The sequence below is a fragment of the Neomonachus schauinslandi genome, chromosome 8 (assembly GCF_002201575.2).
Source record: "Neomonachus schauinslandi chromosome 8, ASM220157v2, whole genome shotgun sequence".
In the NCBI taxonomy this organism is placed as follows: Eukaryota; Metazoa; Chordata; class Mammalia; order Carnivora; family Phocidae; genus Neomonachus; species Neomonachus schauinslandi.
Window position 1 is genome coordinate 77354277 of NC_058410.1, and position 26186 is coordinate 77380462.

The following is a 26186-nucleotide window of genomic DNA, read 5'->3' on the forward strand; positions in this document are numbered from 1 at the left end:
GCTAAACAGTGGAATTCCACGTTAGAACTAAAGTAAAGATTGTACAGCTTTGTAAATAACCTACACACTTAGATTCAAACCTCTCTTGAGACAGGTAAATGACCTCAGGTTAAGTGACAGTAACAGCTCAACATCTGAGTGCCATGTCAACGTGAAGCTGCCACGTAGCTGCCAGGACCATCAGACGTGCTACTTCTGAGAAGGAAAAGCACTCTCCAGTGTCATTTAGTGGGCTCTGTGATCGGTATCCTCAACATGAACAAAATAGGATGGGAGAATCCAAGGATTCCCAGATACACAGCAATCTGAGCTGTATATGAAAATTATTAGACTGCTGATGCCCTTTCATCCCTGAGAATTTCTGGGATCTAAAAAGAAAAGCATCATAATTCAAAAATTATATTTGAATCAAATAAGCAGCAATTCTGCATATATGAAAAGTAAAAAAAAAAGTCATGGCTTCAATATGTAAAAATTAGAAAGTGAGCTGTCCGAAATCTAACAATTAAAAATATCGAGTACATCCAAATTCAAGAAATACTAAATACTGAAGTGTGTGTTCTTCCCACCAGTCTGGAAGAGGATATGTGTAAGACTTAGCATCTGATTTAGGAAGCTAACTCAGGAACATCATCCCTAATATTAAGAATACAGGATCTAGGGATGCCTGGGTGGCTCAGATGGTTAAGCGTCTGCCTTCGGCTCCGGTCATGATCTCAGGGTCCTGGGATCAAGTCCCGCATCAGGCTCCCTGCTCAGCGGGGAGCCTGCTTCTCCCTCTCCCTCTGCCTGCCACTCCACCTGCTTGTGCTCTCTCTCTCTCTCTGACAAATAAATAAATAAAATCTTAAAAAAAAAAAAAAGAATATAGGATCTAGGTCTTACTGGATAGCGCAAGTGTAAAATGAAACATCTTTTACTCCCTTTAAGTGTTCTCAATATAGTTTCATTTTTCTAATTCTTAATTGTGATGTCTTAAAAATTATAGGACTCAATTTTATACGTTCTGACAATAATGACCCTATAACCCATTTTTCTTGGTCTAATACTTTAGTCCAAGCCTATCTCCTAAGCCTTGTCGGTGCTCACATTTGATCATTTTAAAAGCCTGCCATTGTCAAATAAGGTTGGGAAAAACTGGCTTAAGGGCATTACACCCTGATGCTCAAAATGTCAAAGAGAACACCTGTTGGCAGCTCTAACATTTATTGTTTAATCAACTAAGGAAAAACCAAACCAAACAAAACAAAATAGTCAAGGCAGCAGGTACCAACCCAAAACAACTTAATACACTGATCAAAAAAACATGCTCACAAAAGAATCACAAAAAGAATTTTTAAGAACTTTTTAATATGGGTTACTGATCACTACTGATGGGTTATTCCTACTCCATGAGTAATCAAAACCCTTAAGCTCTGTTCATTAAAATTCCTTTTATAGTCCTTCTATTTTTCATGCTTTATAGGAGTTGCTCATTCATAAGTAAGAAGGAAAAACAACGTAGTGCAGAAAGCTCAGCACTGGTTTTTAGGAAGGTTGAGCTGGGGATCGGCTCACCTGCTTACCGCTGGACAACTTGATAGTATCTAACCTCTCGGAACTCCAGTTTCTAGATAATGTGGAGGACTAGATCAGGGGTCTCCAACCTTAGTGCTATTGACATTTGGGGCCAGAGAATTCTGTTTGGTGGGAGAGGGTTGTCCTGTGCATGGTGAGACAGTTATTGGTAGCCCTGACCTCTACCCATTACATGCCAGTGGCAACCCCCAGCTGTGATGATCAAAAACATCTCTGGACTCCTGTCCCCAGGAGTGAGAAATCACCCCCAGTCGAGAATCACTGGACTAGGTATAGCCTCAATCTCTCTCTAGCTCTCATCTCCTGCAAGATACATTAAATCTTATTTTCTTAAATGTTACTTGTTGAGACATTGGTCAACATGCCAATTGTGAGGATACACATTTTGATTTTTAGAGAAATTAAAATACAGTGACCATCTGTTCCAATTCTAATTTTAGTAGGTTCCAAAATCTTTTAGGAATGAAAATTTACAAAAGAACATCGAAGCATGTAGGATGGAAACGAAAGTAAATGAAGTATATCTCAATAATATTTTCGGTCCCATTTTCTAGGGTACTTCGACTGGATAACAGAGTTAAAGAACACGTTTAATATACCCCTCTTCTTATCTAGTTCTACCACATGTGTACTCTTAGAAAACAAAGGGCCTTGTAATACCAGCAATTTAAAGCGCCTGACTTTTAGGAAGAAAGACACTTAAAGCTAGTAACAATCCTTTTAAAATATTTTTTAATAAGCACATTAGAAAAAAAAAGTTTACACCATCTTAACACCTGTTTTTACTCCAAATTCACAGAACAGTTAAACAACTTACAACTTATATCTGGTATTAAATGTGCTGTGAAGTCATACATGTGTATACTTTGTGGGGAAAATAAATCACATATTCCATTTCCCTCGAGAACTATCATTATTTTACCAAGTGTTTTCTTCAGTGAAATTAGTTGTAACTGCCTAGAAGCCAGGCCCCCTTTCACAACTGACGTTCCTGACACTACACCCGAGAGGATCATGATGACGCAAGTAACCCCTTCTCGGCAGCAGGTCATTTTTTTTATGTTGAAAAGGTTAACTTCATAATTCACATGAAAGTATAGCAGACTTGTCAAAAGATTTTGCCTGCATTCCTCAAATTTAAAACTTATACCGGAGAAGGGACGTCTTCAGAGAAAATTAAAGGCCCCATGCGCCCATGATTCTAAAATGACAGAACAATTGTTATATTCATAAAACCTCTAAATATAAAGGAAACGGAAATGTAAAACAAATATGCTCCTCTTTTTAAAAAGAGACACAAGCACAAAGAATACCAAAGTATGTGCCGGTGAGGAACATCTAGTCCTTTCCTTGACTGATGAGGCCAGGGAGGCTGAAAATCAAGTCCCAAATATCGGCATATGACAGAGGAGAACGTGTCTTCTCCCCACGCCCGCCCTAGTTTTCCTTCCTGAACCAGTGTATTAAAGTGCCTGGTTAAACAATCTCGATGATGTTTACATAAGAAAACAAATAAGCGGTTATATTCGTTTTCCCAAGCTGCTAGGACAGGCTGCAGTTGTGGTGTACAGGAATGAACACAGTAATGGAAAAATATCAAATCCCATGAAAAGGCAGATGTTTGGGCCCACAGACTAATTCACCAAGTCCTCTGCTATTCCTTCACACCTAAGTTTCTTCCAATAAGTAGACTAAAATATAGCCTTATGAACCACAGCCTAGCAATGTCCACATCAGTACAGAAGAGTGTGAAATAAAAACATATGTTGAGGGGCGCCTGGGTGGCTCAGTGGGTTAGGGAACTGACTCCTGGTTTTGGCTCAAGTCACGATCTAATGATTGTGGGATCGAGCCCCGCATCAGGCTCTGAGCTCAGCAAGGAGTCTGCTGGGGTTTCTCTCTCCCTCTGCCCCTCCCCACTCTCACTCACTCACTCTCTATGTCTCTCTCTCTCTCAAATGAATGAATAAATCTTTAAAAAAATATATGCTTAACCTGACATACCAAAGTCTTATGTGACTAAAACACAGACAGACAACATAGAGAGAACGACAGTAATGAGGACAGGTTCCGTAGGAACTGTGGAATCTGTCTCATTATATGAATGAAAGGATGTGTAGTATTCAACATAAAATCACATACCCTAAAAAAATCACCTACCATTTGAATTGCCTGCTCCTACCCAAGGCTTCCCTAGGACACGCCTAGGGAACTGCTGCTCCCGGGCAAGGGAGCCCTTGCTTAAAAAGCCTAAAGCTGATATTTGGTGTGCAATGTGTCAATGAGGTTAGACCATCTATTTTCAGTTTTCAAACCACCCTTACTATTTTGTGCCATCAAAGGACAAGGAAGGAGAACAGTGGTTTATGGTGCTATACTCACGCATCTGGATTATCTGCAGTGCAAAACAGCTCTCTCTCTCTCCTTTTTTTAATAGCATGGTCCGTTATTATACAGTTCCTTCTTTTTAATATCAAGTAGCATTCAGCATCACAACATTAGGTCAGTAACCCGCAATTCTTCAAATTCTCCCTTCTGACGGGATTTAAAATGCTTCTCAGCCGTGGCAGAGTATTGGTACCGCCGGCAAGGACAGCCTCACTTAGAAGTGTAGGCTGCCACCTACTGACCATGATCCAGTCTCTTTCAACATTCAGCTCCTCCCCAGAAAGCTAATCAATTCCTTGCAAGATGCTCTTTGCTATGTCATTTAATGCCATGTATTCAACGAGATCAATATAATCTTTTAAATACAAGTGCTTTTAACTTCAAAAAAAATACTAAGCGGACAGGCTTCTGGACAGCTAAATATCCCTGGCCTGCACTCAAAAGGGCAGAGAATTATTTTTAAAAGATACATGCTATTTTTTTAAATATGGGAAAAGTTCTATTTTTTTTTTTAAAGATCTTATTTATTTATTTGACAGAGAGATAGAGAGAGAACACAAGTAGGCAGAGGGAGAGGGAGAAGCAGGCTCCCTGCAGAGCGGGGAGCCCGATGCGGGACTCGATCCCAGGACCCTGGAATCATGACCTGAGCCGAAGGCAGCCGCTTAACTGACTGAGCCACCCAGGAGCCCGGGAAAAGTTCTATTTTAATAGATTTCTCTTCACCACTTCCTTTATTCTTCGCTCCTGAAGACTGACATTCACTCAGTGACCAACCTGGTCACTGTTCATATTGACCAACCTGGAATTATTCAAAACTTCAATTCATAGTCCTAAAGCGTTTGTTAAAAAAAGAAAAAAAAAATTCACAGCAGCTGACAATACAGCTAAAAGTTAGTGCTTAATTAGCTCAGCCCCGTGTCGTAGAGACCTAAATCTGCAGGTGCCTTGATGAGTAGAGGACTTTTTCAAGTGAGAGTTTCTCGCTGTTTTAAGAAAAAAATCTGACCAACCAAACATCATTAAAGGGAAATAAGGAAATCCCCTTTCTGAGGCAGTGGGACATTGTCTTAGTGAGAGAGTGAAGGGTAAGTTCACTCAACAACATCCACTTCATAAGTACAGACAGACACGATATGAGGAGCTTGGGATGCACAGATGACTTAAATATCCGTGGCCTTCCAGAAACTGTCTGGGGCAGAGATGTGGGTGGGGAGACGACACTGCAGCCTGCACTATGTAAAAGGTATAAAATCTGAGCAGTGAAACCTAGTGCCTGAGTCTGCTTGGAGAGTCAGGAAGAGCTTTCTAGAGGAAACTTCTGAAGGCAAAAGCGGAGCTTACCAGCGAATCGGATGAGAGAGATCCAAATGGCATGTGCAAAGGACGAGAAATGGGGAAAAAGCAGAGGCTTAGGGAAAACATCTAGCGATTCAATATTGGTAAATAAATTGAATGAGGTGAGGTCAGGTAGGTAGGTAGAGGACAGATCTCAGAGTCTTTTGTATAAGCTGCCATGAGATGTGCCTTTTAGAACGGTCACACTGGCGGCCAGGTGGGGACTGGAGGGAGGCAGATTGCTAAGAACAGCAGTGAAACTGTCCAAGCAAAGATGATTAAGGATCTGAAGGCAGACCAGGGAGGTGAGAATGGAAAGGAGAGGTCACTTTAGAGACAAACTGTGAAGATGACTGGGGGTAAAGAATGGGAAAGGAGGAAGAGACTCAGATCCCGCCCCCCAGTTTCTGGCTCAGGTAACTGAACGGATAGTGGCACAGTCACCGAGATAGCAAGTGCAATGGTCACTGTGGATCTGCTGGGTGGAGACAATGCACTCCGCAGAGTCTGAAAATAGGAGTTTGGAAATGCTGCGTTTGAAGTGACTGGAACACCGAGGTGATGATGTGCCATGGTATAATGAGAACACAGATGTGAAGCTCAAGCCGGAGGTCTACACTGGATTTAGAAATTCGCCAGTCCCCAGTGAGCAGCAGGGAGACAGGGGTGCCATGCCCCAGACAGAATGGGTGCAGTCAGAAGAGCACCACAGATGAGAACCTGGGCAGGCAGCCAATAGAAGCCTCGCCGGCCTCAACAAGCACTCGGCCCGCTACCACACTGGCGAGGGCAAGACAGGGAGAGCAAGGCGAGAAACTGCGCAGCCGCACAGCTACACCAGATGTAGACAAGCCTAAGTAGCTCAACTATAATTCGACCTCTGGTTTCCAATTCCACACGTGAGGAGCTTGGAAGTAGCCACTCTGTCCTAACAGCAAGTCAAAAGCCACACAGACTGAAAAATGAACAACTCTTCTTGGACCCGAGATAGAGGAGAGGACACAGAGCAAACTGCTGTCCTCGAGACTGAAGAGACAGACAGAGGAATACGGGAAATCTTGACTTACCAGAGCTGGGACTAAGGAGTAAAAACCACTGTGAGAGCCAGTGCCAGGGAAGGAAAACTTGAACTGTAATTGAGGAGTTGCTGGAGGCTCAGTGCAAACAAGCCTGAGAGTTAAAAACTCCAAGGACCCAGGGCGCCTGGGTGGCTCAGTTGGTTGGGCGACTGCCTTCAGCTCAGGTCATGATCCTGGAGTCCCGGGATCGAGTCCCGCATCGGGCTCCCTGCTCGGCAGGGAGTCTGCTTCTCCCTCTGACCCTCCTCCCTCTCATGCTCTCTGTCTCTCATTCTCTCTCCCCCAAAAAAAAAAAAAAAAATTTTTAAAAAAAAAAAAAAAAAAAAAAAAAAAACTCCAAGGACCCAGTCCTAAGGAGGCCTCCCCAATATTGTGAGGCTTACCTCCAGGAGCTCGACCAGATTCCTAGGATAAACACAGGAGAAAAATCCCCTCTTGCTTCCAGCTGGGGAAGCAGACAAGGAACCATTTTGAAATACGCCAGAACACTCCCTTCTTAAAAAGGCCTGACATCAAGGGAAACCTGGGTATTTATTGTCAGAGTGTAATTGACCTGGGGGAAGGACAATGCCCAAATCCAGGCAGCAACAGCCCTCCTGTCCCACCTGAGAGAGAGAAAAAAAGACCTATGAAGTTCACAGTCCAGAGGCATAGGCTCAATAAAGGACTGAGACCTAATCACAGGACTACAGAATGCTTCCCTTCCCCAAACACCTCATCACCACATCCCTAAAGGCCTATTTACAGCAGTTCCTTTCACCCAGTGCATCATGTCCATCTAGCGAGAGAAAATTACAAGGCACACCAAAAGGCAAAATCACAGTTTGAGGAGACAGAGCAAGCATCAGAACCAGACAGGGCAGGGATTGGAATTACCAGACCAGGGATTTAAAACAACTATGATGAACATGTAAAGGGTTCCAATGGATAAAGTAGACAACATGCAAGAACAGGTGGGCAATGTAAGCGGAGCTGAAAATCCTAGGAAGAAAACAAAAGTATAATTCAATGTTTTAAACATTAGTTAATATATGCAAACATATTCAGATATATTCAAATATGATCTAGAAGTGTGTAAACCAAGAGGGGTACCATGGTTTTCTCTAGGTTATCTTTGGAAGTATGGACAATTTTATGTTTCTCCTTTATGCTTTTCTATATTTTCCAAATTTTCTTCAATGCATATACATTGCTTTTGAAATCAAATGTATATAAAGGCTTTTCAATTTTTTTTTAAAGAGCTGAAGTTTGTAGGCACCTGAATTAGCTGGAACTAACTGAGATAGTGTGAGACAGTTGAGATTGGCCCAACTATCTCAATCTCTAAACAGCTTTCGGATTTTTTTTTTCCTAATTGTTGTTCTTTCTTTTTCCACTCTTCTCTGAGGTTGTGTTATATCTGAATCCAGGACTTCATGGCATCATGTTCCACCTTGCTTATAGTTCTCTTCTCTTTATAGCAGGTTGATTTTCTGAGTCCTGTCCCACTGCTTTCTCCTGTCTCTTTCTTTTTTTTTTTAAAGATTTTATTTATTTATTTGAGACAGAGAGAATGAGAGAGACAGAGAGCACATGAGAGGGGGGAGGGTCAGAGGGAGAAGCAGACTCCCCGCCGAGCAGGGAGCCCGATGCGGGACTCGATCCCGGGACTCCAGGATCATGACCTGAGCCGAAGGCAGTCGCTTAACCGACTGAGCCACCCAGGCGCCCTCTCCTGTCTCTTTCTTTGGAGAGCAGTGGCAAAGGTAAAAAGAAAGGTAGATGTCTACTCTTCCCCCTAAACTTAAGCACTTTGCTGACTTCCAGTTTAGGTAAGACTGAAAGAAGAAACGAAAAGTCAAATCACCTCAAAGTCACCCCTAACAGTAAGGAGTTGAAATATATTCCTTACACAGCAAGTCAGGAGGGAGGATGCTTGGATGGGCCAAAATGCACTGTTTGAAGTCTGAGTCAAATGAAATGAGTAAAAGCAATAGGCAGAAATCAATCACATGCCAAGCAAAAGACAGAGATCAGCTGAGGTAAGACGTGTGGAAGGATAATGGGATGGTGAATTTTTTTTTGTTTTTTGGAAGAGGGAATAGTAAATCTCATGTGTCAACTCGGCTAGATGATGGTGCCCAGTTGTTTGGTCAAATAGTATAGATATTGCTGTGAAAGTATTCTTTAGATGTGATTAACATTTAAATCACTAGACTTTCAGTAAAGCAGATGGCCCTTCCTAATATGGATGAGCTTCACCCAGTCATTTGAAGGCCTTAGGAAAAAAGACAGGTTTCCCCAACAAGAAGAAATTCGGCCTGAAGACTGCAACATAGAAACCCTGCCTGGGTTTCCAGCTTGCTGGCTTGCCCTACAGATTTCAGACTTGCCAGCCCCCTCATTATGTGAGCCAATTCCTTAAAAAATAAATCTCTCGGGCACCTGGGTGGCTCAGATGGTTAAGCGTCCGCGTTCGGCTCAGGTCATGATCCCGGGGTCCTGGGATCGAGTCCCGCATCGGGCTCTCTGCTCCTTGGGAGCCTGCTTCTCCCTCTGCCTCTCTCTCTCTGTCTCTCATGAATAAATAAATAAAATCTTTAAAAATAAATAAATAAATCTCTCTCTCTTTCTCAATATAGATATAGGTGTAGACATAGATACAGAGAGAGAGAGGGATGCATATAAATACAAATAGATATAGATGAATATATAATACCCATACATATATACACACATACATAGCTACAAATATATATATATATATATATATCCTAATGCTTCTAATTCTCTGGAGAACCCTGACTAATACAGGTAATAAAAGATGAAATCTATTAACAGAGACCAGTAGGGCAGAATCTTGAACTAGAGACACAGGAATCAAAATTGGGTAAGGTAGGCAGTAGTAAGAGATCAAAGCTTCCTGGATTTGAATGACATGAAAAACAATACATTTAATGAAGATGACTTTGGCATCTATAATATGTGTGATCTGAACCAGATCAGAGAGATACTGCAATTAGAACACATCAGGAGAAATCTAGGCCAAAGGATTCTGTGGATGGCTATGGAAATGGAAAACAACCAAACAACAAAAATAAAAACAAAAACCAACAACTATCTATACAATAAGGATATGGCAAACAATGGAACAGGCATCTTTTGTATCTTCAAGATATTTAAGGAAAAGTTATACAGGAATACTATTCATATATAAAGATGGTGACTTACCATACTTGTCTCGCAAGCCAACCGTACATCTAAAGACTCCTCCAAAGGCGACATCTTCACCAAATATTACTGAAAAACAATGTTTAAAGAACATGTTTTATTTAATAACCCTTAAGTGATACTGACAACAAAAAATAAGTAATTTAAATGTTTACACTTTAAATCAGAAAACAAATGAATCCGAGGTTTAAATCAAGGCTTCTCAACTTCAACATCACTGACAGTTTGGACTGAATAATTCTTTCATTGTAGCAGCCTGTTCTGTGCATTGTAGACAGAGAGCAGCATCCCTGGTCTCTACCCACTGGATGACAGTTGCGCCCCCCACTCCAAAACACACACACACACAGTTGTGACCGCTAAAAGTGTCTCCAGAAGTTGTTAAACATAAAGGAAGAAGGGGGATTACAATCACCCCAACTGACAAAGAACCACTGATCTAGAATGTCACCTTGTTTTACCCATGAAGAAAATGAGGCCAGAGCAGTAGTAAAGTAACTTGACCAGTAGGAAAGCAAGGGGCAGAACTATGACTCACACTCCAAGCTCAAGTCCTCCACCAGTGGTTCTCTTTCTTACATGGTCTACAGTGAAAGACAACAATCTGAAGGGCTGAGGGAAAAGCATTCCAAGGTGAGAGAACAGTCCAAAGTAGGAAAAGAACCTAAATTGTGTGAAAGGAGGCAAGTATGATGGGAGATAGTGAGCAAGGCAACGACAATAAAAATGGGTGTTCATGGAGCTGAATTTATTAACTCACCTAACCAGCTTTGTGGACCTTAGGAAAACAATTCACCCTTATTTACTCTTTGAGATCAATCATTCTCAGATGACATTCAAACAAAGCAAGATCTCATCATCCACTAGTGTAGCTCTCACTTCCTCCTAACAAATAACCTCTACTTTGCTTTACCTTAAAACCAGGGATTCTCAAGTGGAAGCCCAAGGTATACTAAATATATATATTTATATATACTAATACATATATATATGAAGTAAAGCCAACCAAATTTAGAAAACATACAGAACTGTTTTTATACCAATAATTAAATTTGATAAGATAAAGTTATTTACAAATATAAAAGGTATTTCAAAAAAATCTTGTAAGTGGGATGACAATGTATCTCAAAGGAAAGCATGGAATCAAATCTTCATTTCATAAACAGATTCATAAATCTGAATGAAGTGGTACCTCCCATTTTTTTTCTATATGCTGGAGAAACAGAAGTACACGGTAGGTATTAATCCAGAAAGTATTAATATAATATCAGGACCACACATACTATGGGAGAAAGTTGACTTGATGATGTTAGATATACATGAGAACTAATTCATAATGAATTGATTTTTAAAAATGTGTTAATATCATAATCTGATTATTTAACCTTAATCATTTGATCAGATCTTTTAAAAATTTTCAGGGAGACATAATGTTAACCGTTGAGCTTCAGACGCAATATTTCCAGCAAATTTTCAATTCTGAATTAACACAGCTACCACACTCACACAAAAAGGAAGTTTACCTGCAGTAGGATCTTTAGCCAATGAGTTATCCAAGGCACTTGTTACCGCCTGGAAAAGATTCATTTTCTGAGTTTGCCCTGTGAAAATTTAAAGAAAAAAATTTTTAAGTAACATTCCTACACTGCAAGATGTATAAAAAAATAACTAGTTTCTTAAAAGTTGATTAAAACATGATTAAAATCAAAGTAGAAAGGAAGATACAGAATACACTATGTGAATTTATTGGATTATTCACAATGAGGCTAGTTTTGTGGAAAGTACAAAAGCAATATAGACTTCTGCGCTTGATGATGAAGCAAAATTTACACATATTAAGCAATTAAAAAACAAGTATAAAAAAGGAAAAAGGAATTTAATCAAGTCACCAAATGTGTAGAGACAATAAATAAAAGTGATGGGAAGTCGGAAAAGGGAAACAGCCAGAGTAAAAGTGGTCTGGGAAGACACTCTGGACAGGGGTTAAATACATCATTAAAAGTGCACATGACCCGAGGCACATGTTAAATATGCCAGTAACAGTAAATAGCCATGGGCCATGAAACAATGAGGGAGGAAGGCTAATGATAAACTTGAGCACTCAGAACTTGCTGGTGTTTGGAGAGTACTACAAGCCCATGCCTCGACACACCAGGCTGACTAATTCCTACTGTCTTACTGCTCAAGTATTATTTCTCAAGCCAATCTCTGGCTCCCTAAATAGGTTGATAGGAGGGTGAAATGGAACAGTACATGGAAAGCACTTAGGACAGTACCTGACATAATGAGTGCTAAATAAATAGGAGCTATTTATTATTAGAAACTGGACTTTGCCCGTGTCCTTCATCCTGACCTTGGTATTATCTTGAATGGTATAAAACTTTATTTAATAAAGTTCCAAATGTTAGAATTCAGGAACATCATTACTTTAGAGCTTTCAGTCTTGGTGCTGCCCAGAACTTGGGGTCAGCTCCTCTCCAAAAACACTCTTCAGGGCAGAGAAAAGCTTCTGCCTGAATCTTCTCTGATCCACAGGCCACCTTCACTTTAGGGCCTGATCTGTGCATCAGTGTTCACTTTAACCCACAGCCATGCTGGCAGCAAATCCCTTGAACACCTGCTAATTACCCTGACTACGGTCCCATCTAACCTCTGTGTTCCTCGGTAGCCTGCTGTGTCCCAAAAGCCACGGCCTAATTCAGTGTGGGTCACAACGGTACCATCAACACTCTGGCTGTCACACACACTGGCCACTCACCCTTATCCTGGAGACCCATCTTCGTCCCAAGCCCAGCCTGGATCCACAGCACGCTCTGATTTATGACATCGTCCATCATCCACTGATACTCAACCTTCTGACTCGCTACCTGCTCTGACCCCTTCCACACTGCCGAATGCCCGGGCTTCAGGTCTGGGCAATGCCCACTTGGATCTGCCCTGCTGCCCTCTCTGCCGAAAATAAAGGCCTGTTTCTACTCTTATTTTTATAAATAAATAAAATCTTTAAAAAAAAAAAATACAAATCTGGGGCACCTGGGTGGCTCAGTCGTTAAGAGTCTGCCTTCAGCTCAGGTCATGATCCCAGGGTCCTGGGATCGAGCCCCGCATCGGGCTCCCTGCTCGGCGGGAAGCCTGCTTCTCCCTCTCCCACTCCCCCTGATTGTGTTCCCTCTCTTGCTGTGTCTCTCTCTGTCAAATAAATAAATAAAATCTTTAAAAAAAAAAAAATACAAAGCTACTCTTATTCTTGATGAGGATAATAGGAATTCATTCCAGAAAGTATTGTTATGCCATGTATGCCAAAGGATACATAATCACACCACATGTCCATGACTCATAATCTATTTTTCTTCAGGCTAAGGCTATATCATTTAATAGATACTTGCCTTAAATCCTTCTCCACTGTATAAAACCTCTTTAAAAGTGCTTATTGGTACGCGGCATCAGATGACAATGGTTTAGGGCAAACCTTTTATCCTACCACCGTGACATTCCCATTCTTTCTCCCATTTCATACATTTCCTAAAGCAAGATTTTTGTCTATTATGATGTTCATAGCTAAGAACCTAAGAAGGATAAAAATGCCTAAACATCTAAAGTGGCATTTATTTCAAGTGTGCTGACCATCTGAATTAATCCTGAATGCCTCCAAGACATCTTATTTCATTGCTTCAACGAGTTTGGAGTACAAAAAAGGCAAATACTTTAATACTAAAAATCATACCAAGTAAATCTGGAAGGTATTGCTTAATTACCCACAAAGAATCTACTCATCTTGTAGGGAAGTAATTTATAAGTATGGGTATTTAAAGGCTTTATTTCCATGTAAGCACAAAAATTTCCACTCCTAAATACTTTTTTTCAAATAGATGCAAAATTTTAGGGGTTTGGATTAACTGCTATGCTACTAGATGCTTTTAAAAGATTTAAATAAATTTTAATAGCGCAACAGCTATCTTTCAATTATTTTTAAAGTTGCAGTGTGGTCTGTGAATGAGTGGGGAAGAAATCACAAATTATTCACATGTGAGATCACTTTAAATATTTATTCACCTTAGAATTACTTATTCTCCTACAGGTTATATTAAAGATCATTGATAAGATATGCCTATGTTCTCTCATGATAAAGTATGTACCTGTAGCACGTCTAACTATGAACACTAAAAAATTATTAAATTTTTTTTAACACTGCTGCCAAATCATACAATTACCAGTATTAATAAATGGCTGCTAAATTTCAAAACCAGACTGACAACTCTTCTTTCCAAGATAAAAAGTTAAAACAAAACAAAAATGGACACAGCAGTGCAATTTCCCTAGTCAGGGATACCAGCTAATGGATACCAATCGGTAAAACATAGCTTTACGGATGGAGTGAGCCGATCACTTGAACCTGTCCTAAGTAGAGCATTGTGAAAAACCAGGTCATTATCACTGCTGCAAAGATAAAGTGGTATGTAATGTAGTGTCGCTGGAATATAAGGAACACAATGGAACAGAAGCCCCAAGAGGGCAGGGATTCTTACCTGCTTTTGATCAGAAGTACATGCTTAGTGCTTATAACAATGCCTGCCACGTAGTAGGTGCTCGATAAATATTTGTTGAATGAATGACTGAACAAAGAAACATATGAGGCTAGTTCAATAAAGATAAAATATACAAAGTAAATTGTTAATCAACCACTTAAAGAGGAAGAAATACAGTAGGAAAAAATATCTACCGATGTTACAACTCAGAGTCAGACTGCAGGGGAGGGGGAATGAGGCAGAAGTGATACTGAGGTGGATAATTCAGTTATTCTGAATAACTCTTCAGTATGCAGTAGCACTGAAGGGAGAAGCCTTCCACAGAACTAGAGGATCGAGACAAAAGGGGCAAATAGGTGCCCAAGGAGCAGTGTCTAGAAATAAACAAGGTCAACAGCAGGGCAGGCAGACAGTTAAGTGCCTTTGTAGTTAGACCATGAACAAATAAAAATACACAGCTGTGATATGGAAAGTGAGGGTCTACTTTCAGAAACCAAAGGTTCTGCCAGCACATTCAGCACTGGCCCTCCTCTGAGCTGCCTAGTCCTTGGTATACACCTGGATAGCATAGCATTTTCATGTCATATTCCTTAGAAAGCTCAGCACTTAGTGCCTAACCCACACATGACAATCAGGACATGCCCGTTGAAGCATGATGGAGGAATGATTTTAGTGGCATAATCTGGCACTAACCACACGGTGAAATGGAAAGATTCCTAAGAAACTACCTATTTTCTCCCAACAAAACCTCTTCTACCCACCACCCCCGCCCCACAGGTGCCCTGTCCTCCAGGAATCCCTTTGTTTGTGCCACATACGTACCTCTATCCATTCTAATCCCTATTACAGCGTTTCCCAACCTCTACCCCATAAAGTAAGTTTCATAGAGAATTCAAATATGAGGGACAGAACATTTTGTATTAAAATATAAATGAAGGATCTATAATCATAAATGCCTTTTTAAAGTGCCCGTAGAGAAGGGGGGTGGGGAGACTGCCACCTGAGGCCAAAATTGGGAAGACCTAAGAAAGCTTTAAAGTTGAAGAGACTATGGCTAGGAGCCCTGGGTCCCCCATCTCAGGGCACCTGGTAACATGTCCTGGTATGATGAGCTACAGCTGTTTCCCTTCCTTCGGCTGGATACTTCCCTACTCGGTCGGTCTCTAAATGGTTTTTAAATTCTTCTGTATGCTGGTGACTCCCAAATGGGTTTCTCCAGTCCAGACCTCTCCTCTGAGCTTCTGACTTACATCCAACAGTCGCCAGTTCCCAACTTGGGTGTCAGGCTTTTCTAATTCAGTAAGCACTCAACTAAACTCTTGATGTCTGCTCCCAAAACCAGTCTTTTCCATCTTAGCAAACAGCACTATCCTCAACTCAAGTGTCCAAGCCAGAAATTGAGAAAGCACCCTTGAATGTCTTCCTTTGATTCATTTCTTGTATCCAATCCATCCAATCCTACTTCCAAAATATAGCTTCTTCCGAAGATATATACTTTGGATATATCTTTGGATATATACTACTTCCAAAATATAGCTTAAAATCTAGTGCTACAATGTCCGAATTCCAGAACTCACCATCTCTTTCCTGTTCCTGAAAACCACCTCCTAATGTCCTGTCTTAGCCAGCTCTGGCTGCTACAGCAACAGACTGAGAGGCTTAAACAACAGAAACTTCTTCCTCACTCTTCTGGAGGTTGGGAAGTCCAAGACCAAGGTGAGTTCCTGATGAAGACCCTCTTCCTAGTTTGCAGAAGGCCATCTTCTTGCTGCATCCTTACATGGTGGAAGAGAAAATCTCTCTTGTGTCTCTCCTTATAAGGGCTTTAATCCCATTCACGAAGGCTCCACCCTCACGACCTAATTACCTCCCAGTGACCCCCATCTCCAAATACAACCACACTGGGGATTAGGGTTTCAACATAAGAATGAGGGGATGGGGAAGATACATTCAGTCCATAGTACCACCTCCTCACTTCTACTCCTTCACCGCTCATTCAACAAAGGGCTACTACAATTAAGTCCTAAAAAGTACTGCATTTCATGTTACTCCTCTGCTCAAAATCCTTCTAAGTTCTCTGACTGCACCCAGAATAAAGCCCCACTCCAAATCATGTCCACAAAGCCCTGCTTGATCTCATACCTGCCCACCTCAGAAGTCCTATTGTGTACCATTATCCCCAAGGCTCAGCACCTGACTCTTCTCTCAATTCCCCAAACCAAGCTCCCTGCAGCATCAGGACCTTCATGCACACTGGGTCCTCTGCCTGGCACCCCCTTCACACCTCTTTGGATACTCCTTCGTGATCCCTTAGAGCCTAGTTAAATGCTACCTCTTCTTAGGGGTCTCACTAGATCTCTATTATTCTTTTTTCCTGCACCGGAACATTTCCTATAGGTCATTTATTGCAACTGGGATTGATTTAAGTATGCATTTGCTTGCTATTTGTTGTCCATCTCCCCCACTAGACTTCAAATTCCATGAGCACGGGTCCATATCCACATTTGTATTTTGTGCTAAGCACCTGGCACAAAGTTTAGTATCCAGGAGAAAATTAAAATGCATACAATGAATAAAGAAACCTATACATAGATAGTCGCCGCGGCCTGTCGCTCCCGCCCACGCCGGGAGTCCGACGTGGAAGTTGGTGGCCGACCGGACTTCCAAGGGATCCGCCTGGGAGCCGGAGCCATAGGCCAAGGCGAGCAGAGGTGGCGGCGCCTAGGCTCGAATAGGAGTCGCTGCCAAGGCCGGGGGCCTGTCTCTCACCACCGATAAGGGCGGACAGGCGGTTCATCATGGGTGGCTTTTTCTCAAGTATTTTTTCCAGTCTGTTTGGAACCCGGGAAATGAGGATTTTAATTTTGGGATTAGATGGAGCAGGAAAAACTACAATTTTATACAGATTACAAGTTGGAGAAGTCGTTACTACTATTCCTACTATTGGATTTAATGTTGAGACGGTAACATACAAGAACCTTAAATTCCAAGTCTGGGATTTAGGAGGACAGACAAGTATCAGGCCATACTGGAGATGTTACTATTCAAACACAGATGCAGTCATTTATGTAGTAGACAGTTGTGACCGAGACAGAATCGGCATTTCCAAATCAGAGTTAGTTGCCATGTTGGAGGAAGAAGAACTGAGAAAAGCCATTTTAGTGGTGTTTGCAAATAAGCAGGACATGGAACAGGCCATGACTCCCTCAGAGATGGCAAATTCACTTGGGTTACCTGTGTTGAAGGACCGAAAATGGCAAATATTCAAAACTTCAGCAACCAAAGGCACTGGTCTTGATGAGGCAATGGAATGGTTAGTTGAAACGTTAAAGAGCAGACAGTAATTCAATCACTTCTACCCCTGTGAAATGAAGACTCCATCACATATCCCTTTGGAAACAGTTAAGTGTGCTTCATGCTACTAAATGTTAAAACTGTGTGATTATTGGCATATACTGAACTGACTGCAATATTTGTAATAAATATAAAAAATAAGTATTTGGTTGGAAGGGTAGTTCACCCATGATTGAACCAACTGAATGTCTGTTCTGTGTAATGTAAAATCTTTCCTTGCTTTCTTAAGTATATATTCTATTTGTAAGGAATTCTTATTCAAATAGAGTCCTATTAAAGAATGTACTCTTATTGAGGAAAAACCCTCCTATTTTTGAATTAGTGGTTGCCGCTTGTTTGTATACACTAATAAATATCTTAACTCAGATTTTTTTCCCCTAAAATGAATTAAGTTCTTCCAAAGATTAGACTTAGTAGAGTAGGAACACAGTGTGGGTAATACAGTCTTCATTTGTTTAATGACCACTTTATTTAAGCTGTTTTGTTTAAAAGCTTTTGGGTATAGGCATGAAGCTGAAAAATTATTTTGGTGGTTAACCTCACTGACGTCTGTAATTGTCATTTTATAGTACTTTATAGTAGCCAAAAAATTTTTCATATATACAGGAACCCTGTGATGTAGGTAGGACAGGTTGTAATGTCTTTATTTTATGGACATGGACCCAAGGTTCTGATAAGTTGGCTTGCTCAGGGCCACCTGCTAGTGAAGTCAGAACAGGGCTGAAAGTGAGATTTCATTGTCAAGCTCATCCCATAAAGTATACCATAAATTCCTGAAAATGTCAACACTGGTAACACAACCTTAATAGCGTAAATAAAATTATGCTAATTGAAGTAGACACGGTACATTCAAAATAATTTCTATAAATTTGTCTGTACTACTAGAGGTAGTAAAAACAATCCTAAATGGTTATATTTGATGGAATCCACAATGTATTAAAGGAAATTAAAAAAAAAAAAAAAAAAAAAAAAGAAACCTATACATACACATAATGCCTAAAATCAGGGACAGGGGAGAGGCCCAGATGTGTTCTTGGGGAGCAAAACAGTGCAATGAAGGAAGTTTAAATGTCAAAAAGTAGAGGGGCACGTGGGTTAAGGTGATTAAGCGTCAGACTCTTGATTTCAGCTCAGGTCATGATCTCAGGGTCGTGAGATCAAGCACTGCATTGGGCTCACGCTCAGTGTGGAGTCTGCTTGTCCATCTCCCTCTGCTCCTCCCCACCCCTACCCCTCTCACTCACTCTCTCTCTCAAATGAAATAAATAAAATCTTAAAAAAAAAAAAAGTATAAGTTTAGGGGCGCCTGGGTGGCTCAGATGGTTAAGCGTTTGCCTTTGGCTCAGGTCATGATCCCAGGGTCCTGGGATCAAGCCCCGCATTGGGCTCTCTACTCAGCAGGGAGCCTGCTTCTCCCTCTCCCTCTGCCACTCCCCCTGCTTGTACTCTCTCTCTCTGTCAAATAAATGAAAACTTAAAAAAAAAGTAGAAGTTTAACCATTTAAAACCTATTTGCATCTAAGTTTCTTTACCATAAAATGTGGATGATAACAGGATCTCTATCACAGCACTGTTACAAGAGGATTAAATGAATTGCTACATGTAAGCACTCAGAATAGTGTTTGGTACCTGGTAAGCTCTGATAAAAGTGTCTGCCATCATTATTACCATTCTTCGGGGTACCATGGAAAAGTCTGGATGAACAATGATAAAGTCAGAAGAAGAAAACAAAGTAGGAAGAGAAAACACAAGAAGGACTCGATTTGGGGCAATTCTAAATAAGACAGGGAAAAGACACATGGAGAGAATTATCTAGTCTCAAAGGTTCCCAACTTTTGACATGGTTGTGTTGGTGCCAGACTAACACTCAGATGAGCCTACCTCATAATGCTATTTTCTGCCAACACTTCCAATACTATGGAATAAATGTTTGTGTCCTCCCCCTCAACATTCGTATGTTGAAACTTCATCCCCAGCATGACAGTACTTGGACATGGGGCTTCCGGAGATGAACAGGTCATGAAGGTGGAGCCCTCCTGAATGGGATTCATGCCCTTATAGAAAGAGACCCCACAGAGCTCCCTTCCACTATGTGAGGTCACAGTGAGAAGACAGCCGGCTAAGAACCAAGAGGCAGGGCCTCACCAGACGCCAAATCTGTCAATTCCTTGATCTTGGACTTCCCAGCCTCTAGAACTGTGAGAAATAAATTACTGATGTTTATAAGCCACCAGTCTATGGTACTTTTGTTACAGCAGCCCAAACGCACTAAAACATCCAATCAACACATCCAAACCTAAGTCATCCTCTCTCCAAAAACGTGTTTCTCTCTTCCAGCATCCCTCATCTGTATCAGTGATACCACCACTCACCCTCCTTTCGGCATCCCAGGCTAAAAATGTGAAGTCATCTTTGATACCCCTTCCCCTCAGCCCCCACAGGCAAAAGAGCACCAGATCTAGTCAATGCCTCCAAAACACACAATCATCCCCGCTGACACCCCCCAACCTTTGAACAATTATATCCTCTCACATGGACAGTACAATATCCCTCTGATCGCTCTGTCTCCTTACTTTCCCTTCATTAATCAATTCTATAAACTCTCCTCATAACAATGCACGAGCACATCGCAAGTCACTCTCTTACCTATAAGCAAGCGATGGCCCTCCCCAGCCCACAGAATCAAACCTGAACCTGAATGTAACGCACCCAGCACAGTGTAAGCTACATTGGATATATTCAATCTTTTCTCTCCCCCAACCTTTCTTCTGGCTTTCCAAACTTATTTCCTACCCCTCCTCTTTTTCCTCCAAACGAACTCACTCCTTCTCATTCCTCATAAAAGCCTATGCTTTCTGGCCGCTCTTTGCTCCTGTTGTTCCCTTCTCTACAAATTCTAATGCTGGAAAGAAGACCTTCATCCCCACAGAAAGAGATTCTTTGGTCTACCCTTGATTTCTGAGAGTGGCCTGCCTCCCCCAGCGTAACCACAAAGGCTTTTCCAGACGCCACAGAACAAGCCTACCTCACAATGGGGGCTTCCCCATTGCTTGCCCTTTTTCCTTCCAGGAGAACACTGTTCTTCTACGTTGGAGGTAATTCCTTAGTCATTCCTCATGGTGAAGCTTAAATGTCACCTCCTCAGAGTCGACCCTGACCATCACTCTATTTAAGCAGTCTCTTTCATATGTAAAAATAACCAAAATTTTAAAAATAAAACTATTTGTAGCATACATGAAAGACAAAGAGTTACTATCTTCATTAATATCTTTAATATACAAAACATGAGCAGAACAGTAGTGTGAGAGGCTCTGAAGATAGACCTATTTGGGTTCACATTCTGGCCCTGCTACTCCTCAGACTTGAGCCAGCCACTAACATCTCTGAGCTTCAATTTTCTCATCTATAAAATGAGCATAACACTCTCTAGGTCACAAGGTTACTGTGAGGATTATAGACTGATGTCTATCACACCTGGAATAGACAGTTGTTCAGTAATGGTAGATAGGATTCGTACTGATAGACAAAATTACTAGGCATATAATGTTTTAAATATGCAAAGACGAGGAACATCCAATTCACAAGAGAAAATAAATCTGGCAAACACATATCTGGTAATTATTCCTTAATAGAAATAAAACAAGTACATATTATAACAAAGTGCAATTAGAACAACACACCCAAGCATGCGTGCACACACACAATTTTGATCCCAATTCCAATCTGTGTGTTTTTTTAACACACAACCAAGCAATTCTGCACCACCAGCTGGGTGCCCTACAATGCAACCCAATTCTGACACCATCTGTCTGGGGTTAGTGTCAGACCCCACAGGTTAAGGGCTCAGTCATAAGACTGTGCCCACCTCCCAGTTCACATGCCAATCACAAGTCCAGGTTGTCACCCATGCTTCTGACTCACTGGCTATAGATTGGAGGTTCCCACCATTCCCTCTTTGGGTTCAATTAATTTGCTAGAACGGCTCACAGAACTCAGAGAAATATTTTACTCACAAGATTACTGGTTTATTATAAAAGGACATGACTCAGGAACAGCCAGATGGAAGAGATGCATTGGGCAAGGTATGGGTCAAGGGCACAGCTCCCACGCTCTCTGAGCATGCCACTATCCCTGAATCTCTACCTATTCACCAACCCAAATGCTCTCTGAACCCCATCCTTTTGGGTTTTCAAAGGAGGTCTCATTACATAGTCATGACTGATTAAATTCATTCAACCTCCAGAACCATTCCCCTCCGCAGAGGTCGGGGGTGGGACTGAAATCACACGATCGATTCCTCTAGTGACCAGCTTCCATCCTTAGATGAACTAGGAGCTTTCAAAAAGTTACCACCAGCGTAACAAGGCACCTTTATTGCTCTCATCAAAGGGAATTGCAAAGGTTTAGGAGCTCTGTGCCAGGAAAAGGGGACAAAGACCAATATGTATTTCTTATTATAAATCACAGTATCACAGCACGACTGTGATTTTATCATGACACCCAATACTCAGACTCTTATACATGCAGATGGAAGTATAAACTATAATTTGAACTATGTATTAAAAATCCATTAAACTGTTCCTATCTTGAGTCAGAAATCTCATCCCTAGGACTTTATTCTAAAGAAATAATCTCAGATACATAAAGGATACATGAAATGTTTCTAACCACATTATTTATAACAGCACAGAAGTGTAAAACAAAAGCATAATGGTAATTATTTAACAGTTTCCACTTATTGAGTGAGTGCTTCTTAGTAGTCAAACTGGGTTAAGTACATTGTACACAACTGTCTATATTTAGTTTTTGTAACAATCTCTGAAGTAGGTATTATTATAAAATCCTTACTTACAAAGAAACTGAAGCCTAGAGACGGTAAGTGAGTAATCCAAAATCATAGGTAGCAGGGCCAAAACCAAACCTAGGACAATCTGATTCTAGGGCCAAGATCTGAACCACTAGAGTGTTTATACTCCATGGAACATGTCGCCCCCCCCCCCTTTTTTTTTAAAATTTTTTTTATTTATTTGACACAGAGAGAGAAAGCACACAAGCAGAGGGAGAGAGAGAAACAGGCTCTCTGCTGAGCAGGGAGCCCAGTGCGGGGCTCAATCCCAGGATCATGACCTGAGCCGTAGGCAGATGCTTAAGGAACTAAGCCACCCAGGCACCCTGAACATACCGCTTTCTAAAGAAGGTTATGAAAACTATGTAATCATATGGGGAAATACTTCTGATTAAGTAATGCAGATTGTATCTGCGTTAAAACTACAGTTACAGGAAAAATTTAATTCTGCTAATTTGATCAATGGAATAATTTAATTCCACTAAACTGAAAGGAAATACCTGGAAGGATATACACCAAAATGTTAGCAGTATTTACAAATAGTAGTGAATGGTGAGATTACTTTTTCTTACTTTTTTCTATTATCCAAATTATCTGTAACATGCATTTATTTTTATTTTTATAAGGACAAACATATAAACGCGATTATCATTCTACCTGGATTTTAGTAATTTCACAATTATGGAAGGAGGCTGGGGAGATTAAGAAGACCTATATTCTATTTCTCGAGTATTGGGCTAAAGTTTCTTTGCTTTCAAGACAGAACTCAAGGTTCATCCTGTTGGTGAGAAAAAATTGCTATTCACTTTTATGGTATCTACTGTTTCACAAAAGTGGTACACCTCTTAGTAAATTATTTCTGCATGCATTATAGCACATTGTTTAGAATGGAAGCTCTAGATTCTAAATAATTAAAATCCAAAGCGGAAGCTATCACTAACTTATCTGTGTAACCTTGGACAAACTATCTCAAGACTTCAGTTAACATCACTTACCTCTAAAGGTTGTCCTAAGCATCCAATGAAATAATGAATGTAAATTTTTCAGCACAGTCCCTGCCTATGGTAAGCACTCAATATATATTCATGCCTATTATTCACAAGTATAGGCACCCTTCCAAAAATAACAGATCTAGCATGTGAGAAGTTATCAGACAAGGAAAAAGTAAATGTTCTCTTATTGTTTCCATTGTTCTGGTAATAGACACTAGATCTTTCAGAGATTACATATAACTTGCAGAAGAAATGGTAAAAGTCATGCAACTGTCATACTGTGAGGAGTTTGCTACGTGCCCTTCCTACCAATGAGCGTACTAGATGGCCTCCTCCTCCCCTCACCTTCATCAATTACCCCCTCCTTAGGTAAGTGGCAGCCTAGCCCAGCCCAGGCTCATTGCTAGGCTCAAATGGGAAACCTGGGATTCTTTCCCATCTCCAGGAACAACCTGTTCTATGACTTTGGGGAAATCAATTCAATTACTTAGTCCTTCCACTTCCTCTTCCCTGCCAAAGCAAAAATAATAATATTATTATCATCATCATTATTAAAGAATAAGAAAAAAAATCATCATCATCATTATTAAAGAATACGAAAAAAATTCTCTTTTAAATACCGGTGCCTGCAGTTAATGGCCCAGGTCCGGACAAACTGGGACAACACCTAGGGCCAAGGCTGGGAAAGTAAGGACGGAGAACTGAGAAAAGGAGGCGTTCCCTGGGCACCACCCCTCCACCCTCTGCCCTTCCAGACTGCGGTATGCCCTCTCACCCATCTCGAGGGTTCTGAGGGAATGCCTCTCGAGGGTTGTACAGTCACAAAAATAGAGCGACGAGGAAACCACAGTCAGACCCTAAAGTAGGGAGGCTCCAGAAAGCAGGGCAGGAATTACACCAAGATGCAAGATCAGCTTGCCGGCCGCCGCCCACACAAGCAGGGTGGCCCTCCTTGCGAGGCCCCCACAGGCCTGGGAGGCTGGGTTGCACCAGGAGCAGACAGGGCAGTCCCTAGCTCACCATACTCCTGGGGCTCCGGGTCCGGCTGGAAAGTGAAGTGAGCCACATGCCTCCTCTGCGCCGCAACCCCAGTGGCCGAGTCCGGCTGCAGCAAGCCCCGCAGCAGCCCCGCGCCTCGAAGCCGACGCCACTGTCCTTCCGCCCCGGCCGCACGTAGCCTCAACAGCCCGCCCGCAGTCGCCGCTAACGCCGCCATCCCCACTTGCAAACCGGGTTTGCTAGCTACGCCGCCGCACCCGGCAGGCAGAGAGGGCGGAGCACCGAGACGACTTCCTTATTGGTTGGGCCCAAGGGGAGGACCCATGAAACGGACCAATCGGAGTTAGGAATTCGGGGGTGGGGAAGGGGACGAGAGGAGGCCAGGGGTGTTTGCTTGTAGAGCGCATGCGGAAGAGGAGCTGGGGCGGGGGCGAGCGAGCAGGTGATCTCCAATGAAATTGTCCCTGGAGGTGGAGCCTTCACAAAGTCACTGCATGGTCCCCCGGCGCGGACGCGGGTCTGTAATGTTACACAGTAACCCTGGATTTGTTCTTTACTGATGTCATTTGCATTGTTACCTCCGATAACGTTTTCATTTTGAGATTTATGCTCTCTTTCCAAAATGTAACCCTTTTTTAGCCGCTCCTACTCTTTATCTGTATTATTTTATAAGTAAAAGATGGAAAGGGTTACTGATGGGCATTTAAAATTGGGAATCACTGCTCAAAGCTTCCGCTCTTTATTCAAAGCTTCCTTGAATGCTTACTAAGCCTGTAAACATTTTTAGTGATTTTGTTTGTCAGGATTTAGGGGAGAGTTAGAGGGGTAAACTCAGATTTCATCCTGCAAATCCATGTAATAGGAGTTCAGATGCATTTTGCCCAAGTGCCGTGAAAAGGACCTGACCGGCTTACTCTAACTTTGAAACTTGGAGAATTCCAATCGTTAATTTACGTTTATAATAATCAACTTCAAAAATCTTTTTAAAAATCCAAATGTTTTAAAGGATACCTTCCCTGGTCATGAATTTAAAAATCACAGTAAAATATGAGAGACAAAAGTGAAAGTGTTTCCATGAAATGAAGGTAGGAGGGGGGAAGGACAGGCCCAAAACAGAATTGGGAGAGGAGTGGGAGAAAATGAAGAAGAAGAAGAGGGGAAAAGGATGTTCTTCTTCTGTTATTCTTGGCCTCACAACCTATGTTTGGTTTTACAAGGGACGCGAGGGAGGAGAGAGAAGAAATGGGGTGAGGACAAAGGCCAGGAGATGCACCAACTGCGTTTTCTGCTTGGGACTGAGAGACAGAAATTTAAATCTGCTAAAGAGAGAACCAGAATTATATTCATTATCCCTACTCCTACACCAATATATCCATTAGTCCTATTCCTACTCTACACCTGTGAGGGGCTTGGCGTTGGGCATGGAGCCTGCTTAAGATTCTCTCTCTCTCCCTTTCCCTCTGCCCCTCACCCCCCCACCCTCTCTAAGATGATGATAATAATCATAATAATAATCATAATAATAATAATAAAAGAATGTCCTAGTTGGTAGAGAAAAGAGACAAATTATATAACTACAATCCAATGTCACAGGGACTCTAGAACAGTGTGAACAAAGTGAACCATACAAAGAGCAATAAGCTCTGTTTTTAGAAGTCAAGAATGTTTCTAGAAGTAATGCTGAGCTGGACCTAAAAGATGAGTGAAATTATCAGGCAAACTATGGAGGGGAAGGTATTCTAAACAAAGAAAAAAACACAAAGGCTAACAGGGCCAGAAGGAACACGGTGCATTCTAGGAAGAGAAAACAGATTGGTGGCTGCTAGACTTGGAGTATAGAGATTGACAGGAGTCAGAAAGATAAATTAGAGGGAGA

At 41.5% G+C, this 26186-nt stretch overlaps 2 protein-coding genes across 3 annotated transcripts in view; one reads left to right on the forward strand and one right to left on the reverse strand.

The window, feature by feature from the left end:
• BCKDHB (branched chain keto acid dehydrogenase E1 subunit beta) overlaps nucleotides 1-24563 on the reverse strand; it is a 213031-nt gene extending 188468 nt beyond the window's left edge. Inside the window, exons 1-3 of one of the 2 annotated variants that reach the window (XM_021693184.1) lie at nucleotides 24332-24563; nucleotides 11117-11194; nucleotides 9594-9662 (exon numbers count right to left, since the gene is read on the reverse strand). In XM_021693184.1, coding sequence (XP_021548859.1) covers nucleotides 9594-9662; nucleotides 11117-11194; nucleotides 24332-24527 — 343 coding nt within the window. In that variant the 5' untranslated portion in view covers nucleotides 24528-24563. Of the gene's footprint in view, nucleotides 1-9593; nucleotides 9663-11116; nucleotides 11195-12351; nucleotides 12540-24331 lie in introns of those variants that run through there. The other variant, XM_021693185.2, reaches the window with a different exon arrangement.
• LOC110583116 (ADP-ribosylation factor-like protein 1) lies at nucleotides 16723-18273 on the forward strand. Its single transcript, XM_021693186.2, has one exon. The coding sequence runs from the start codon at nucleotides 16918-16920 to the stop codon at nucleotides 17461-17463; it is 546 nt and encodes a 181-aa protein (XP_021548861.1). The 5' UTR covers nucleotides 16723-16917; the 3' UTR covers nucleotides 17464-18273.
• Nucleotides 24564-26186: the final 1623 nt, after the last annotated feature.